Source organism: Cydia pomonella, chromosome 23 (genome assembly GCF_033807575.1).
Source record: "Cydia pomonella isolate Wapato2018A chromosome 23, ilCydPomo1, whole genome shotgun sequence".
NCBI classification, from domain to species: Eukaryota; Metazoa; Arthropoda; class Insecta; order Lepidoptera; family Tortricidae; genus Cydia; species Cydia pomonella.
The window spans coordinates 7,232,184-7,249,372 of record NC_084725.1 but is presented as its reverse complement, the minus strand read 5'-3'; the positions used below and the strand labels follow the sequence as shown (position 1 = coordinate 7,249,372).

General features: G+C 34.9%; 2 protein-coding genes and 1 non-coding gene across 4 annotated transcripts in view; 1 reads left to right on the top strand and 2 right to left on the bottom strand.

Annotated features, from left to right (window-relative positions):
* Positions 1–318: 318 nt before the first annotated feature.
* Positions 319–390, bottom strand: Trnad-guc (transfer RNA aspartic acid (anticodon GUC)). The gene has a single exon. It is a non-coding gene; the product is annotated as a tRNA-Asp (tRNA).
* A 1,273-nt stretch (positions 391–1,663) lies between these two features.
* LOC133530705 (uncharacterized) overlaps positions 1,664–17,189 on the top strand; it is a 28,243-nt gene continuing 12,717 nt past the window's right edge. Inside the window, exon 1 of one of the 2 annotated variants that reach the window (XM_061868726.1) lies at positions 1,664–1,824. In XM_061868726.1, the coding sequence (XP_061724710.1) occupies positions 1,815–1,824 (10 nt within the window). In that variant the 5' untranslated portion in view covers positions 1,664–1,814. Of the gene's footprint in view, positions 1,825–9,476; positions 9,599–17,189 lie in introns of those variants that run through there. The other variant, XM_061868727.1, reaches the window with a different exon arrangement.
* On the bottom strand, positions 9,733–12,798 carry LOC133530706 (uncharacterized). The gene is made up of 2 exons (XM_061868728.1): positions 12,718–12,798; positions 9,733–11,741 (listed from the first exon to the last, which is right to left on the bottom strand). Exons 1-2 carry the CDS (start codon positions 12,793–12,795, stop codon positions 11,334–11,336), a joined length of 486 nt encoding a protein of 161 aa, XP_061724712.1. The 5' UTR covers positions 12,796–12,798; the 3' UTR covers positions 9,733–11,333.

The following is a 17,189-nucleotide window of genomic DNA, read 5'->3' as shown; positions in this document are numbered from 1 at the left end:
ATCTAATTTCTAAGAGCAATAAGATCGAACAATTCTCGATTTATAAGACATTATAATTTATATTTATCTCATTGAAATTAAGTTATAAAAGTCTAGAGTATTATTCGAGACCCCATACTATAGAGAATGAAGTCTCCCTCTAAAGCACGAGTTGCGTACAAAGCGCGATAGATGGCGTTGTTTGCTAAAATCTGTTTGGTGTTATTTTTGTGGAGAAAATAATAATTAATGAAAAATAGTTCTATTGCCATTCAAATTTAAATTGAGTTGAAATGAATGAAAAAAAGAAAAAAAAAGAAACAAATGTCAAAAAGTGTTCTCTCCGGCGGGGAATCGAACCCCGGTCTCCCGCGTGACAGGCGGGGATACTTACCACTATACTACCGAAGACTTGTTAACAATCGCGAAATTAGTTTAATATTAATTTTGGTAAAACTCTCACCGATATATGCCATAAATTGTTACCACGACTGTCTTAGCTTAGCAGTGTCAAACTGATATATTCGCTAACGTCTGCGTAACTTGCTTTATATACATTTCGCTCACACTAATATGCGACTACAAGTGAGATTGCATTTCGTAATTCTGCACACGCAGTCAAACTGGTGGTAGCCGTACATATAGTACAAAATGCATAGGAAAGAAGTAAAATTGTTTTGAATATGTTATATGTAAGAGATTACATACCTAGAGCGACCTATGGACTGGGTCCAAACACATTTCCCGTCCAGCTGGACAGATAACGCGTTTTATCAGCACATTCATTAGCGTACACTCGCGGGCGAAATGCTTTCTGTTACCCTTTACAGTTTACAGGACGAAGGAATGAAATGAAATAATTTAATTTCAGGAAAAGCCATACTTATGTAAAAACTTAACTAATTAAACTAAAATCATACAACTATTAAATACAAAATACTAGTTAAAAGGATAGTAAGTAGATAGATAGTTACCTTACAGAAATTAAGAAATTACGGCGAAGAAAGCTGCTATTTTCCAAGTATTTTCTTATTTTATTAATAGGTACGAAGTACGAGTATATACTCGTATATACATTAAATGCCTGCATGTTTCCGTCACGAGCTCACGAGTGATGATGTGGTGGAATATGTTCGCAAGATCCGTTACGAGCTAAAATTATTCCAGCTGCGATCGCGGCAATACGTGCACTTTAGCTGGTTCGTGGTGCGCCTGCCGCGTCCGCTGCTGGAAACCATCGCGACCGCGGACCTCTGACTGAAGGGTGTGGTATTTGGGAGGTTCCGTGGGAATCTGCCGAATCCCGCACCGGAACATGCGACACAATATAGAACACTGTGTAGCCGAAAAATTTTTTAGCTTCAAAATTTTTATTATTGTATGTTAGTTTGTAAGGTATGTATCTATGGGCCTTAGTTGCCTTAAAATAATTAATAAGTTAATAGGTATGTAACTTCCAGTTTTACCGAAAATGTCCGTAAACGAAATTCAAAGCACTGAGTAAGTAGGTAATAAAGTTATTATTTTATAATTTGAAAAAGATTCAAAGCAAGAATTATTTCCAATCACATATTCTTTGTTTTCAATCTTTATTTATTACAATTAATTATAGCGATTTAACATTTACCGCATAACAATTTATGACTCAGCAGTACCACAAAGAAGGTATCAGTGTATCAGCATGCGTTTAGTTTGTATGGCAATGCCAGTCCGTCCACTACCTCGATTAGTACATTAACGGAGTCATTAGTTAAACGGTTCATAAGTTAATTTAGTTTGAGTTTAAACCTGGTTTTTGTGTTGTGTTTGGATTGTGGAATAATAAAAAATCGAAAATGATTAAACGTGAGTAAAAGTATCAGTAAATACATAATATACTTACAATAAGTTGTATTTAAACTTTTATAAACTTAGATAGTGCGATCAGTTTATTTGTAAGATGTGTTTACTGTTTATGTATCCCGTCCTAAAGTACTTACAATTGCAACAAGCTATTTCATAAAAATAAAAAATAGCTTTTTGATAAAGATTTAACAGATACCTAAGTAGCTTTGTATCACAATTAATAGATAGTTACTATATTTTTCGTGAGGCAGTATGTAAGTAAGTATATACTATATTATTGGGTGTTATTAAAATATTTCTACATATTTCACAATAACACGGGATGTTTCGGGAGAAAGTTGCGCATGCCCAAAGCTTGGAGCTTTGACGAACGTTCCCAAGGTATATAAGATCTAGTTACAGGGATAGTTGTTCGTACGATCCGAGACTTACATAGTGTGTTGGACAAGCATTTGCAATTTAGTCTAAAATATTAATGTCGGTTGTAATGTACCTATGATTGAATTGCTTGCGAAACTTACGATTTTTTGTCCGGACGAACTGTTTACTGTTGAGATAGGATTTAAGAAAAAAAACTGTAAATAAGTATTTAAAATATATGTAAATTTTTATTTAAAAGTGGAAATTAAGCAATAAACATGCATCAAGTTTCTGGTAAGTCCCGTAGATATTTACCTAAAATGCCTTCGGCTGATAGTTAGGGAGGCGAGGTAGCTAAATGGCGTAATTCAACGGCGCCGTCGAGACCTATCAAAATCGAAAGATAAAATAATTTCGAAAAGAAAAGCTCGTATGGTAAAAACCATTATAGCGGTGGGTTTGGCGTGTACGGTTTTTCAAAAATGTTAAAAAAAACAGTTACTTACTTGGGCATTCTCGAGCGCGTCAGATATTCATACTACGTATGCCCCAAGTGCCTCTGATAACAACGGTATACTAATCTGCCGGTTTGCGTGGTGGGGGTAGGAATATAAAGTAGTCAAAAATGCAAAAAAAAAAAATTTACTCGAGCGCGTCAGATTTTCGGAAGGGGTGTTAAGTAGGCCCCAAGGAAGCTCCCTTTAAAAAAACTGACGATTTCGGCGTGACGATAAGTTACGATGAATTTTTGAAAATGCAAAAAAAAAAGTTTTTTTGAAATACTCGAGCGCGTCAGATTTTCATAGGGGAGGTTTATCTCGGTATCCTGAAAGCATATTTTCTTAATCTGACAAAAATGTTGGTGGGTTCTCTTAATCTGACCGAAAAAGGTTTTTTGGTTTCTTTTTTTTTTCCTTTCTTTCTCCTTGATAAAACGGGGATTTTAAGAATGACAATAAAGCGATAGATGCAACCAACGTAAATGTAGATGAAATGTAGTACGAATTGTATTATTTATTGTATAAAAAAATGAAATGATATAAAAATATATTTCCGCGAAGCGCTCAGTCTGTATTACATGTTTATGGCACATTCCTCTTTTTTGCTTCAATTCTTCACTTCGTTTTGCTTACGGTACGTCCAAAAAACAATTTGAGGATCAACAGGCTATTGAATAATATACATACATGAAACTGTACATGTTAATAATACTTTTGTATATAGAACACGTACGGTTGTGTTGCGTAACCTTTTCCGAGTCCACGAAATTGTCGAGAAGCTTTAGAAAAAAAAAAATTGAGATATAATAAGTCACATAATTTAATCATCGTTATTTCATATCAATTTTTTTTACACCCTCAGTTTTCGAGATATACTCAAAAAACCGGGAGTTTGAGTTTTTATGATGCTTCAAGTCAAAAAGTTTTAACTTTGGACAAAAATGTAAAGAGACCTTTTTTGTGTAAAATAAAATTACCTTTTTTATTTATTTAAACTTTTTTTTTTGTAAAATGTATCGTTCGCGACTTATATGCCGCAACGCGTTTTTCGGAAGACGAAATGGCTCCTCCACACTTCCGGTCATGCGGAAACCGGCAGATTTTGTATTTTTAGTACGTTTTAGATTATATTCTTCAAAATAATGAAAAAAAAAATCGCGCTCGAGAATGCCGGATTAACGTTTTTTTTTTACAAGTTCGCGACCCTATAACTCGGCGGCGTCAAGGACTTATCGTCAGATTAGTTAAATTTAGTCTTAAAACACTAAAATCAACTCCCAATATCTTAATCTGATGCGCTCGAGTATTTCAGACTATCGATTTTTTTTTACTAATCTGATCGTCTATCCTAGGCGCGCGTCACTACATATAGAGCAAAATAATTTACAAGGTTGTTCTATTAGGTCTAAGGTATCTCTCATATCTTAAACTGCCACGCTCGAGTATTACCGAAAATTCCCCTATTCGCCGCCCTAACTATGAGGGTACTCATTGGTAGAGTATTTACATAATAGATATATACATAGGTATTTCTATAACTAGCTTAAATCTAAAACAGGCCCTTGAGGCATTGTATCAAGGATGCTGGCGGCATTTCCTCGTTGTATCGCAATGCAAATACGTTGTGCGAGGAAGCCGCCAGCTCTTCGGTCACTTACGTCAACCAGACGCTTCGCAATTTCTGCAAAAAACTTGTGCGTGCTGGGACACCATGGACCTAGAGGTTCAATGTAGGTATTATATTATATTAATCAGGTACCTCTATTTTCTTGACTAAATTAACATATTTACCTAACGTGAAATGGAATAAGTAAAAAACATATAAATGTAAAAAAATAGTTCAAGTAGTTTCGTACGCCTTCCTATAGGTTATCTTATCATATATACCTAGGTACTTTACCTTAGATAGTATATCACATTTCGTCCAACATCTTTGCTTTTGACAGGGGCTTATATTAAATTTACGATACTGTTTAAATATAACCAAACATACATACATTCTTCATTGTTTTGTCGCTTATATTTTTAGGTACTAATGTGACTCTCGTGTGGAAGTTAAATATTTGTATTAAGTAGTTTATTAAAGATAGTACGTTTAAACAAAACACAACTTCTGTTATTTATATCGCGTGGCTAAAATTCACTAGTTTAAGGCTGAACTCTGATTAAACACTTATGTGAGGTATCTGGAGGTCAATTTACACTGGGGTAAACTAAGATTCGAGACAAAATTGTTTTAAAAATTTGAATTACGTTCAGTAGCTAGATTTATTTACCTGTAGGAAATGTACCTACACCCTCGTAATGAAGTATTTAACTGGAGTTTAAAAATATACCTATTGACCGAGGGAAGCTAAAAGTCTATTATTCCAGCTTCGTGAGCTTCGACAAAATTGCCTTTCGTATGCCCCAGAGTTCTCTACATTTCTAAACGGGTACTCGTGAAATTTGGTGAACTTTCGATAATTATATACCTAGATGTTTTTTTTATTGATTTCGTTTGTGGAAACTTTTCTATATAGTGAAGCTGTTCGCGCCCCTTTTTAATCATTACCATTCATATTCAATTCATTCATCTCGCTTGCTCTTTCTCATACTCTTCTCTCTATTGAACCTCACTTTTCATATCACCCACCTTTTGCCGACCTACTTAAACGCAATTAAAGAAAAGCAGAACTCCTAGTGTAAATTTATTCGATAGCGCGACGTGCCGTAAGCGTTTGCTTTACCTAAGTCTCATTTTGTACGGGATTTAGAAACAGTGCGCCAAGCGGGACGTCTTGGAAACTCAAAATCCCATACAAAATGAGACTTAACGTAAACGGGTTCGTCACGTTTCGCTATCGAATAAATTTACACTAGGAGTTCAATAAGTATATGTCATTCATTGGTAACTGTCAATCAAGTAAAAAAATAGAAATACGCTTTTCTTTGTGAAAACTAATTACTTATATTTCAATCATAATAAGAGTTCGATAAAACAGTGAATGTGAAGGAGAAAGAGGACATAAGTAGAGAAGAAAGATCCATCTAAAACTTATATTGGCGGCCGCCTTATATTTGGAATTTACATCCACGTACGGTCGGCGCGTTACTTATATACATATTACTTAGTTAGTTAGTGCTTCTGGGCAAACAAAATCGACAACCATTGTCACAAAACCTCGAGGTTTATTAGTTATTACTTTATGCACTAGGCAAATGCATAAGAACACCTAATTAGAATATAAACAAGTCGCGGTGTCGGTATGTCGACACGATCAAGGTCCATCCTATCCTATACGCTATTAGTATAGATATGTAGAGGTACATATCTTAGTAGTTTGTGAGTATGGATACGTCTGTATGAGTTGCATGTGATATAAATAAAATATATAAATGTGTTAAGTAATAAGCGCGTAAGTACATCAACCATATAACTCTAGAATGCCTCCTTACTAAATATACAGGCCATGTAGAGTCAGACCAAGCTAAGTTGGCAACGGTTTTGATAGCCCAGTCTGTGAAAGTGTTTTAAGTACACGTCATAATTTCATAGATGTTTGTATAGGCTATCAAAATCGCTGCCAAATTATCTTGACTGACTCTACACGATTTCAAGATCCTGTGAAGCAGAAGCAGTTGCGTACTTGGGAAGGAGAAATTATAAATAAATATAAAAAAAATCTTTTGTATGTAATTCAGTGACATATATGTTTATTAGTAGATTGCCAGTGGAGACCCTGCTTGGTCAGGTGGTTGTCCGGTCTAGGATTACGGAAAATTTTAGAACGACAATGAGGTTAATCATAATCAACAATTAAACTTATCAGTGAATATCTTTAATGGCACCACGTATCTATGGATAAGTATTAACCCGTTGATCTATTTATAGCACATGTATGCTTGATAATTATCCAGGCTTGATTATGGTAATCTGATACTTAAGCTAACGACACAATGACGCACTGTGTAAAGTGATCATGTAGGGATTGTAGCGTAATGATACTAATGATTTATCTGACTGGTTATTTAGTGGCTGAAAAGAGTCAAATAGTAGATTATTACCCAAGGGGTGAAAGGCACTCATTTCTGTCGATGTAGTTTAGCGTTCGAACGCAGTGAGAGTGCCAATAGTCCGAGACTGAAATGGTGCCTTTCACCCGAGTTAAACACTATACTTTTCATTTCGAATACCAGGAAAGAAATATAAATAAAAGAAATTAGTAATTATTAAAGGAAATTACCTATTACACAAATTGTATAGTCCCACAGTATACGCTCAATAAGGCTTGTGTCTTGTGTTGTGGGTACGTAGGCAACGATAAATATATAAATACTTAAATACATAGAAAACACCCATGACTCAAGAACAAATATTCGTACTCATCACACAAGTAAATGTCCTTACCGGGATTTGAACCCAAAACCATCGGCTTCATAGGCAGGGTCACTATTACTCACTAGGCCAGAACGTTCGTCAAAATACATGACTAAGTATAAACTTTTATAATAAAAACGATAATTTTTAAAACAACAACTACCGTCCAACGAAATGAAAAGGTTATTGTTAAAAGACGTTGCTACGTTACCAAATCATTTTAGTACGTAGAAGCTGCGGTATACCTACATATAGGTTTTATGTTAAATCGAAGTAACTTAGATTCTATTAGTTAGAATGCCATCTAAATAACTTGATCCGGTCTCTATTGTTTCCCTTAAAGTTTTAAGTCATAATGTATTGTTTGTCCGCATTTTCGTTAGCCATAATTTGGTTTTTCTCAGAAACGCGTAACTTTTCAGGATTGCCATAAAACAAACCTAACCTAACCTAACCTCTCTATAGGATAACCTAAGGAAATTGCTGAAAAGTTAACAGTTTCAGAGTTATGACTAATGATAATATGACTATCATGACATTATGACTTTAAATAATTATGTCAAACAAAGGGATCCGACCTTGATCTTCTTTTCATAATGCGTGCTGGGCCCATAACCTATCGAAGCAATTATATCTGCAACAAAATGTTTAGCAAATACGTACCAAAAAGCAAGATGTACAATAAACCACGAATAAAATGGTTGGAGTCAAAGAGGGACCGTTAATTGGGCGTTTCAATTTTTGACCAAAAATAGTAATTGTTTTACAAGACTGCAAAATTGTTGTTTAACCCCTCATCTATAGATACTTCTATAGATACATAGTTCATACTGTTATATATACAATAGCTACACGTTAGTATGTCGTGTCATGTCAATATAGTAAATGTTTAGAACTTGTTTAAATGCATCACAAATGCATGGTGCAAGTGCAGCCAACGTTAGCACGTTTTATTAGCGCTCATTGAGGCCGACAGCCAAGGCTGTGCAAATAAATTGAACCCAATCAAGCCTTAGGTACTACATAACTATTCACTACGGAGTATTTGAAATCCCACCGAATACTTTAACCTATTGATATGTAAAAAAATAAAGAATGCCAAATTACGGCTTACCCAACAGTTATGACTGTTATGCGCCATTGTACCAATGTGAACGATATTATAAATGGAGAAAATGTACGTTGCGCATGTTATTTGAGTTCGTCATCAGCTATTATGTGGAAAAGAAATATTGCTCATAGTTATGAAGTAGGAGCTCAATATTATGGATGGAATTAAGACAATACTGCGGAAACGAAACGTGTTGCCTCCCTGATGCGCAGAGTACGAGAGAGTACCAAGAGCTTTATGAGTGATGTGCCTGAAAAATATGATTGCCCTGGTAGGAGGCACCTGGAATTATGTCCATACAAGCGGCAGACCTTTCATTTTTAATGTTAAATAGGATTTGTTAATTCGTTTTGATTATTATTTACAATTTAAATATATTTGTAGCATGTAGGCACTAACTCCTAAATTTGGCAAAGCTAAAGACCTGCTACTCCTCCTAGTACTAGCCCAGGAGGTTATATATGTCGGAGAACGACTGAATCGTGCCATCTATCGCCTTTAAGATGCGTTTCATCACGCCATATTTGACAAATAGAGCAAGCTAGGGTGTTACACCTGAGTGGCGTTCGATGCAGTTCCGCCAAGGCGTCATAGAGTGCGCTGCTCGCTTAAAACAATTGAAATTATGATGTCTCATTCTTCAGACGGGAACGAGAGAAGATGACGTCAGTTCCGGTTCCTAGGTCGAACCCACTGTCTTGCTTAAGATAAGAAATGTAACGTGTGCTATGATTTGTAATCAGTCTTGCCCAGTAAAGACTTAATTGAACGTCGTATTTCATTGAAAGCCCTCGTCACCCACTACTGAAAGTTCTGATGTGCTGTCGCTTGTGTGATATGCCCACAATTCCTGACTAATATTTTCTCGGCCTGGCGCTATTTACTTTTTACTTAAAATTATAGTTTTAAGTTTAAGTACTTAATTAAATTTTAATATCACTTACGCATTATGCAAAAAAAAAAACTAGCCAAAATGCCTTACATCATTTTGGAAAAATGCTGATATTCCTCAAACTGCCGGATTGATTTATATCAAACATAGCTAATAAGAACCACCACAAGAAAACTCAGCTTTCACATTAAAAACCGCATCGAAATCGGTCCATCTGTTTGAGAGCTACGATGCCACAGACATACAGACAGACAGTCAAAGACAGACAGACATTGGCGTCAAACATAACACAGTTTTTTGTTATCGGGGGTTAATAAGAATAACACTCGCGTTATAAGGCGATGTGGAACATGAGCTCGCTTCAAAACGAACTGTTATTTTGTTTTTCACGGTTTTTATCTGATAATCTGTTAAAATAATTGAACCGTAGGTCACGGTCCATAGTGACTCTATCTTAAACAAGTGTATTGTGTTAGAGATAAGAATAGCGGAGATAACAGCAGTCGTCCACACAACGGAGTAGTGTGCAGTCTTCACTTGCCGTGTTTACTGTAAGTTTATGAAATTTTCATTTTACTTCTTTGCTAGAAGATATTGTTTTTCTATTATGCTGGAAAGCACAGTAAATGTACATATATGTTTAAATAGCGGACTTAATGACAGAAAGAATTAAGAGAGCAAGAAAGAAATGCGTGCCTTGTATATTTTGAAAAAGAAAGTTGTTTATTTTTGGGTACAAATATTTGTAGGTATTTAACATTATTTATGTCTGGTTTTTGTCATTTTTACAATTTTTAAAACTTGCATTCTGAAAATAAATAAATATTTAATAGTCAAGGGGTTTGATGTAATGGAATTTTGAGTTGCACAATCGTTATTTTTTTAAGAATTTAAAATTTGAATATGCTTATATTTTAGATATAGGATACAGTTTATCTGCCACTTATTTTAATGGGATATTTAATGGGATTCCCAGTAAAATAATTAAAACACGTTAACTACACAATGACAGTACATATGATGTAATGGCTTGCCGACATCGACACACGTTTAGTGATGGCTATTTCAGTCCCGAACGTAATTATGTAGCTTGGTTATTAGTGGTATTACATCATAAATACCACTTAAGAGGCTGTCAACACCCAATGTCCTTGAAATTGATGTTACTTAAAACAGTATAAATTTCAATGACAAAATTTAAAAAATATCCTTACACTTAAACGATTTATTATAATTTTGTAAAATCAAGGCCTTAGATTCAGCCATTTGAGATTTCTTCTCTAAACTGTTTATAAAAAATATTGAGACAGTAAAATCAAAAGTCTTTTTACTGTTCTCACTATTTAAAATCCCCGTGAGGGAAGATGATAATTAGTGTTAGTTAATTTATAAGTAAATACAGTACTTATAAATATGAGTAATATTTGTAATATCACAGCTCGTATTGTTAAGAAACTTACAGGCTATAATTCGGAATTACAAAACTATGAGACTAAAAATGGCAGAAAATATATCGAAATAAAATAGACCTGAAACTTGGTTTATAAGACCGCGAAGTGACGGTTTTCTGATAATGACGCACTTGCGATATAAGCTTAAGGTTATGGCGCGAGACTTCGGGCGTATTTATAACTATTGTAACGCGACAAAGAGCAAAAATTTTTCCCTATTTATGTACATATGCGTCACAAACTAGAGCAAATAACAGAATATCGTCACTAGACGGCTAGACATACAATATTTTTTGTTATTTCGCTTCATTTGCTTAACTTTTGAGGGATAGGAGAAAAATAATCAAATCCTTAAGTCTTCTTTGCAATAAACTGCCAGCAACTGAATAATTAGCGCTACAATAGTTTAACTAAGTCTGAAATGACTTCTTATCATCGGTCGGTACACCAGAATGTCACTTTTTTGACCTTTTGGCGATAAAGTAGAGACTTGAAGAAAAGGAACATTCATCGCTGCCTCACTCACCTCAAAAGTTGAAGAGGAGCTAGAAAACGAAAAACGTTACTTAGACTAGTGACTTATAATTATGACTAAATACTGTAAGTAAAATTAGACGGGCAATTTATACACTACAATTTTCTATAAACTTGAACCTTTGGAATGAAATTAAATGATATGGCAATATTGTGCAATTAAATATCTAGTTCAAGCTTAACAAAAAATTAATTTAAGTGTATAAATTATGTTTCTTGTGGCACTTTGCTTTGGTGTTTGCTGTCGTTTTTTTCACTGTTTTAACATTTAAGCTTTCACAGTGTTTCAAGTCTTTAAAGCTTAACTGTCACTGTCATTATCACTATCTGGTATCTTCTGCTTCTTCGTTTCTTCCATAACTTTTGGAACTTCGGAGGCGTTTGTTGATGAAGAAATACGATCCTCGGAATTTTCCAGCGAGTTGAGTTGCTCCACCATTTCCAACAATATTTGACGATTTTCAGTAAAAGTACTTAACACCTCGTTCAACGCGTCCTTCGCCAGTTCAGCCCAGTATGTGACATTGTCAATTTTCTCTAACATGTTTTCATAATGAAATTGCAATTCTGGAGTCCAGTTCTCGGTTGAGTCATTTCCGTCTGTGTTTACTGTTAAAGGGCGTTGGCGTTTCTGACTGGGCGTATCCCCAGTAACAAATGTTGCTTCTTCAGCTGATCGTTTGTTGCGATTGTTTTGTGGTAGTGACATCTGGAAAAAGTGGAAAAAATATTTCAGGTAATTGTAAATACAAAATGAAAGTCGGTGAAGTAAATTTGGTATTTATATTATCATTATATTTATTTTAATTAGATATATTTATAAATATATATACCCCCCCTTAAAGCCGCTCTAATAAATAGTTAATTTTTTTTAAAAATTATATTAAGATTGTTGGGGTACAGTATTGTCAAAAAGTAATAGGTTATAGCCTTTAACATAAAACTATACGAGCTTATAGTTAAGTGATGTATCATTTTTACTTAAAACTGTACCCTAGGAGACATAACCTGTACAGTAGACATATAAATATCAATACGTTTTATATACCGATACTCGGAACTAACATATTAATTGTAAAACGTTTAAACCGTTAGACTAAAATAATTACACGGCCGCTGCCAACATTTGTTAATTATTTTGTTTTTAAACTTATAACAAATGGATTAAAAGACTGTCAGTTTCATTTTGTCAGTTTCTGACAGTTACTTTGTTGTTTTTATAACTGATCAACTGCGATCATAACTACAGATATCGTATTCAATAAATTGACAATTATTTAATTTTGTCTAGAATATATCCTGGGATTATTTGGGACGATCGAATTCTAATTTTAAGGGCTATTGTATTATCTTGTGTTTAATAACTATACAAAAATTCACTATTTTTTGACACTATGCCTTTACCCCAAAAACTATCTTAAATTTTTAAGCATAACTTCGTTATGAAGTTGGCCATACAACAACATTAAAAGTATTTAAATAAGTAGAAAACTTAATAATTTAATTAAAATAAGTAGCTGTCAATTATCACTGAAACAGAATCTAAACCTATGGCACAGGTAGTTAATAAATTATACCCTGACATAATACAAAATAAACTCAGAACACTTTATTAAATAAATAATAATTTAACCAAAAACTCAAATAGAAAATCACAAAAACTAACTAAAAGCACTTAAACGTACCTCTAATTTTATAAAAATATTCACTGATTTTAAAAAATATAATTTTAGAAGCCGACCAGTTACTCCAGCAGCAGCCATCAAACTGTAGTGTTGTGCTTCTTCCTTCGAATTATATACGTTTCCCGTGTTACAGATGGCGTTGACTACCGCGATACGTCCAAACGATTCACCTCAGTCTCTACCAGTACTATTTTACCATGTTAATCTTACATATTTGTACTCTAACATTATAGCCGGCTCTGCAGAGTAAATATGACCAGTAAAAATGTTTAAAATTAGGGAAAATTCCCCACTTTTGGGTAAATTCTCCCCACATTGGCAGCACTGATAGTGAGACCTCTGATGTGTCATCATAGTTTATAATTACTTCTCCTAAACAATTCAATTCACAGTATGTGATTGAATTAAACCACAAGAGACATTGTTGATAATCGAAATTTCCTGTACTTTTTTTACATACTCATTAGTCATAAATTGCGTTAAATATTACCAATATTTAAGATAAATTTTTATTACAATATTGATATGAATAAATATGACGCGCGTAGCAATTTGCGATAGTAATATTATAACCCTGACTAGTTTAAAACAATTATAATTTTATTTTCTCACCTATTACACTTCAACCTCCTTCGGCTTTTTATAATTGTTCATCGTGAACGCGTACTGGTCGGCATTCTCAAAAGATCCTGAAACACGCACAAATTTTCCTATTAATTTAACACCAAAAATTTGAATTTCGCGCCTTTATTTTTTTCTACTCACTTGATTTAAATTTTATTTCGGCTGCACACAACCTCCATCCATCTTTGGGCTCTTCCTGTCGCTCAGCGCAACCTGTCGTCACTTCCCGATCTTCGTCAATCGGGTAAATAATAATCACCCGGTTTCGGCCCAATTTTTTGAGTATTATCCATTCTTTTGGCACGCAGACATAATTTTCCACGTGCTTAAATGGCATATCTTTAAACTTAACTACAAAAAAACGTTTTTTTTTGCTTGTTTTCTCCATCTGAAAAAAATTACTATTTTTAGACGCTAGATGGTGACAGTTTTTTTATTCTAATATAATTATTCTAAAACTTACTCTGCAATCCTTGAATTTAAATGTCACACGAAACAAGTGTATTATATTCGCGCGCGAAACGTGTACTGTAGTCAAAAACGACACGTAACTATACTGAGGGAGGAGAGGGGATAGAGCTACTCAATTATTATGCGAATTGATTCGAAAACAAAACAATCGGTAATTCTGTAAACTTCACTTATCAATTTGCACTCCTAACCTCAGTTACTACTTGGGTCTACTTCAGGAAGTGGTCACTGTTTTAAATATACAAAGTTCTACGTAAATTTCTGTCTCATTAACGTTATTAAATATTTCAATCAGTAAAAATACATATTTTATTGCTTGTTTGTTTGTTTGAACAAGAGAAGCCGCTTCTTAGAAATCGAATTGTGACATTCAACATGGATTCCTTTAACTACGAATAATTATGCTAATTAGCAGCCATTCATTTTATTAGTTAGTTGTAAATATATTGACTTAACATAATTAGTGGTTATAATACTACGCATAAATTAAGATGATAGATTAAGTAAAATGTCACAACAGTTTCAAATCAGCAGTTTAATATATATTGGAAGTTGAAACTTATTAAGTTTTCAGAAATGGCGGGAAAGTTTGAATACGAGGGACGGATGAGAACAAACAATTTAGTAGTCAGTATTTATTGTAAACACCTAAAGATTAATAATTCACATTACTAACAATTAACTTTACAATTAAATCAAATATACTGAGAACAAGCCTTAAGATACGAAAACATATAAATGCACTTTTGGGCTACTTCTAGCCGTTACGTGGCGCCACATGCAAAAATCTAAACAATTTGAATGGTTTGGTTGAGATCACAGCGCTTGCGTGAAATAGCACTTATTACATATTTAATTTTTACTTAACAATTTTAGATGATATCATACTTAGAAAATACTGAAACACTAATAAAACTTATCAAAAATTAAAATCTTATTGTCGCCACATGGTGACTAATTTAAGTAAGTCTAAGAATGATTTGGAAATTTGGTTATGTCTTGATTTAAATGCTGAAATAGTTCTCTGCATTTCATCAAGGCTTCCGCTAATAGCAGAATAAGCGGTGACAAAGTCATTGGTGACTGATAGAAGCTGTTGCCTCATATTCTGCAAATTACTCTCTGGAACCGAATGTTCTTCATTATCAGAGACATCAGTATCACTAATTGTTTGGGGACTTGTTGCAGCAGAAGCAGATTCATCATCTGGTTCACTGGTTGGAGATTGAACTTGATGGTGAATATTCTGTTGGGATAGAGGAGGGTATGGCATAGGTGGTCTATGCTCTGGGTCCAGTTGAAGAAGGTGAGATGTATCTTGGCTGATTAACTCTCTATAAGAATTGAAATGAGCTGGTTCAGCCATATGAGAGACTGATGGTCGCTGGTCATGCTCTGCGATTAAATGGGGTGAATATGGAGCCCATGGACCATTTATTTGATGGGATGGTTGATGGTTAACTGGACCCATATGCCTAGGACAAGAAACTTCTTGAAATGGTCCGGCCATTTGATGAAATGGATAATGATGAGATGGATTAATACACCTGGGATGGTGTATTTGATGGGATATTGGGGCCATTTGATTGAACGACTGATGACATGAACCCATGGGCCCAAGACCTTCTATTTGATGAGATGGTATGTTCATCGGATGAGATGGGTAATGATTGACTGAATTTATTGGCTCGGGATGGGGTATTTGGAGGGACGAAGTGGCCATTTGATCCACCGACCGGTGAGATGAATAAATAGACCCAAGACCATCTATTTGATGAGATGGTGCACTCATCCGATGAGATGGTTGATGATGGACTTGATTATTAGGCCTGGGATGGTGTATTTGATGAGATGGTGCATTCATCCAGTGAGATGGTTGATGATGGACTTGATTATTAGGCCTGGGATGGTGTATTTGATGAGATGGTGCATTCATCCAGTGAGATGGTTGATGATGGACTATTACTGAGGGCCGAGGGCTGCCTACTAGAGGAAATGAAGGGGTAACATTAGGGACTGATTGTCTCTGATGATGATCAAGATCATTTCTTTCAGAAGATGGTGCCGTCATATGATAAACTGCTTGGTTATTAGATGGTCCAGACATTCTATGAGCTGCTAGACGAGGGTCTGCTAGTCTTCGGTGATGATGACCTTGAACTTCGGAGCTGCCATCAAATCCATTCGTGGTAGTGGCTGAACTATGGCCCGGCGCTGGTGGTCGCCTTACATAAAACAGGTCAGCAGACAGTGCAGCAGGACTCAAATTTTGCCGCTCATGACCGTTCTGTTGTGGCTCAGGACCTGCACTTGTAAGGCCGTTGTCATTTAAGTAGATACCTACCACGTCGCCGTTATTATTAATCACTTGCGTAATTGAAAAATCCTCATCAGGGCTGGCAGACATCAAGTCAACTCTCTTTGCTGTGGTAGTCGTCAACTTTGACCGCTTCGCCTTCGGCTCCCCAGATCTCAATTGTGCTAATCTTTTGGGTGGTATCCGCTCCAAGACAACCCTCAGCTGCGGAGTCCGTTCCATCTTCTCCGCGATGTGTGTTTTGTGTGGATTTGCTGTTGCTCCTTGTTGGCTATCTGTAAATTGAAAATTATATTTTTATTAAAAATCTATGGAAAATATATTTTCAGGTCAGACCAGGATTTGAACCTACGCCACCTTGGCTCTTAGGCAAGCATCCTACCGCTTAGCCATCCGGCCAAATTTGAATAAAGTTAGCATTTATTATCATGAAACACTTATTAATAAAATGAAATTTACCTGTACAAATAATCTGGTTAGCATCTTCATTCTTTTGGACTGGTTTTGTGGTTGTAGGCTGGTCATTTCCAGTGAGAATTTCCAATAAATGTTGGCTAGAGATTGGGCTCATCTGAAATAAATAAACAATTTAATTAGTAAGTTATTGGGTTCTCAGTTTATCTTAGAAATCTAAAAACAATGTTTACTAGAGTAAGTGCATTAATAGATGGACAAATATTGTTAACAAATGCAATTAAATTTATTTTATCTGTTTATTTGAAATAATTATTTATATATTATTATACTGTTTAGCTAAAAGAACATAAAAGAATGCATAACTGTCCATCTATTGGGGTATTAACCTTACTACTTCCTAATCACTAGCATAATCACTGTATGTCTCGCCTCAAACAAAGATAATAACATAAACAAACCGGCTTTTGCAAACGCTTAGTTTCTGTGTAAGATAAGAAACACTAAAGGTGTCACCATTACAAAAACTTCAATTTTACCACTAAAAAATGTATAGAAATACTCTTACCTTGACTTTTTATTTACACTACTTAATTTCAGCGGATACGACCGAAGTGTCGAGCGCTTAGAGACGAATAATGTAAGG

Excerpts from the sequence above, each read along its gene's own strand:
- LOC133530706 (XM_061868728.1), bottom strand. The coding sequence starts at position 12,795 with ATGGCTGCTGCTGGAGTAACTGGTCGGCTTCTAAAATTATATTTTTTA. Across the intron at positions 11,742-12,717 it reads ATATTTTTATAAAATTAGAG|ATGTCACTACCACAAAACAA; the intron begins GTACGTTTAAGT and ends CACTTTTTCCAG.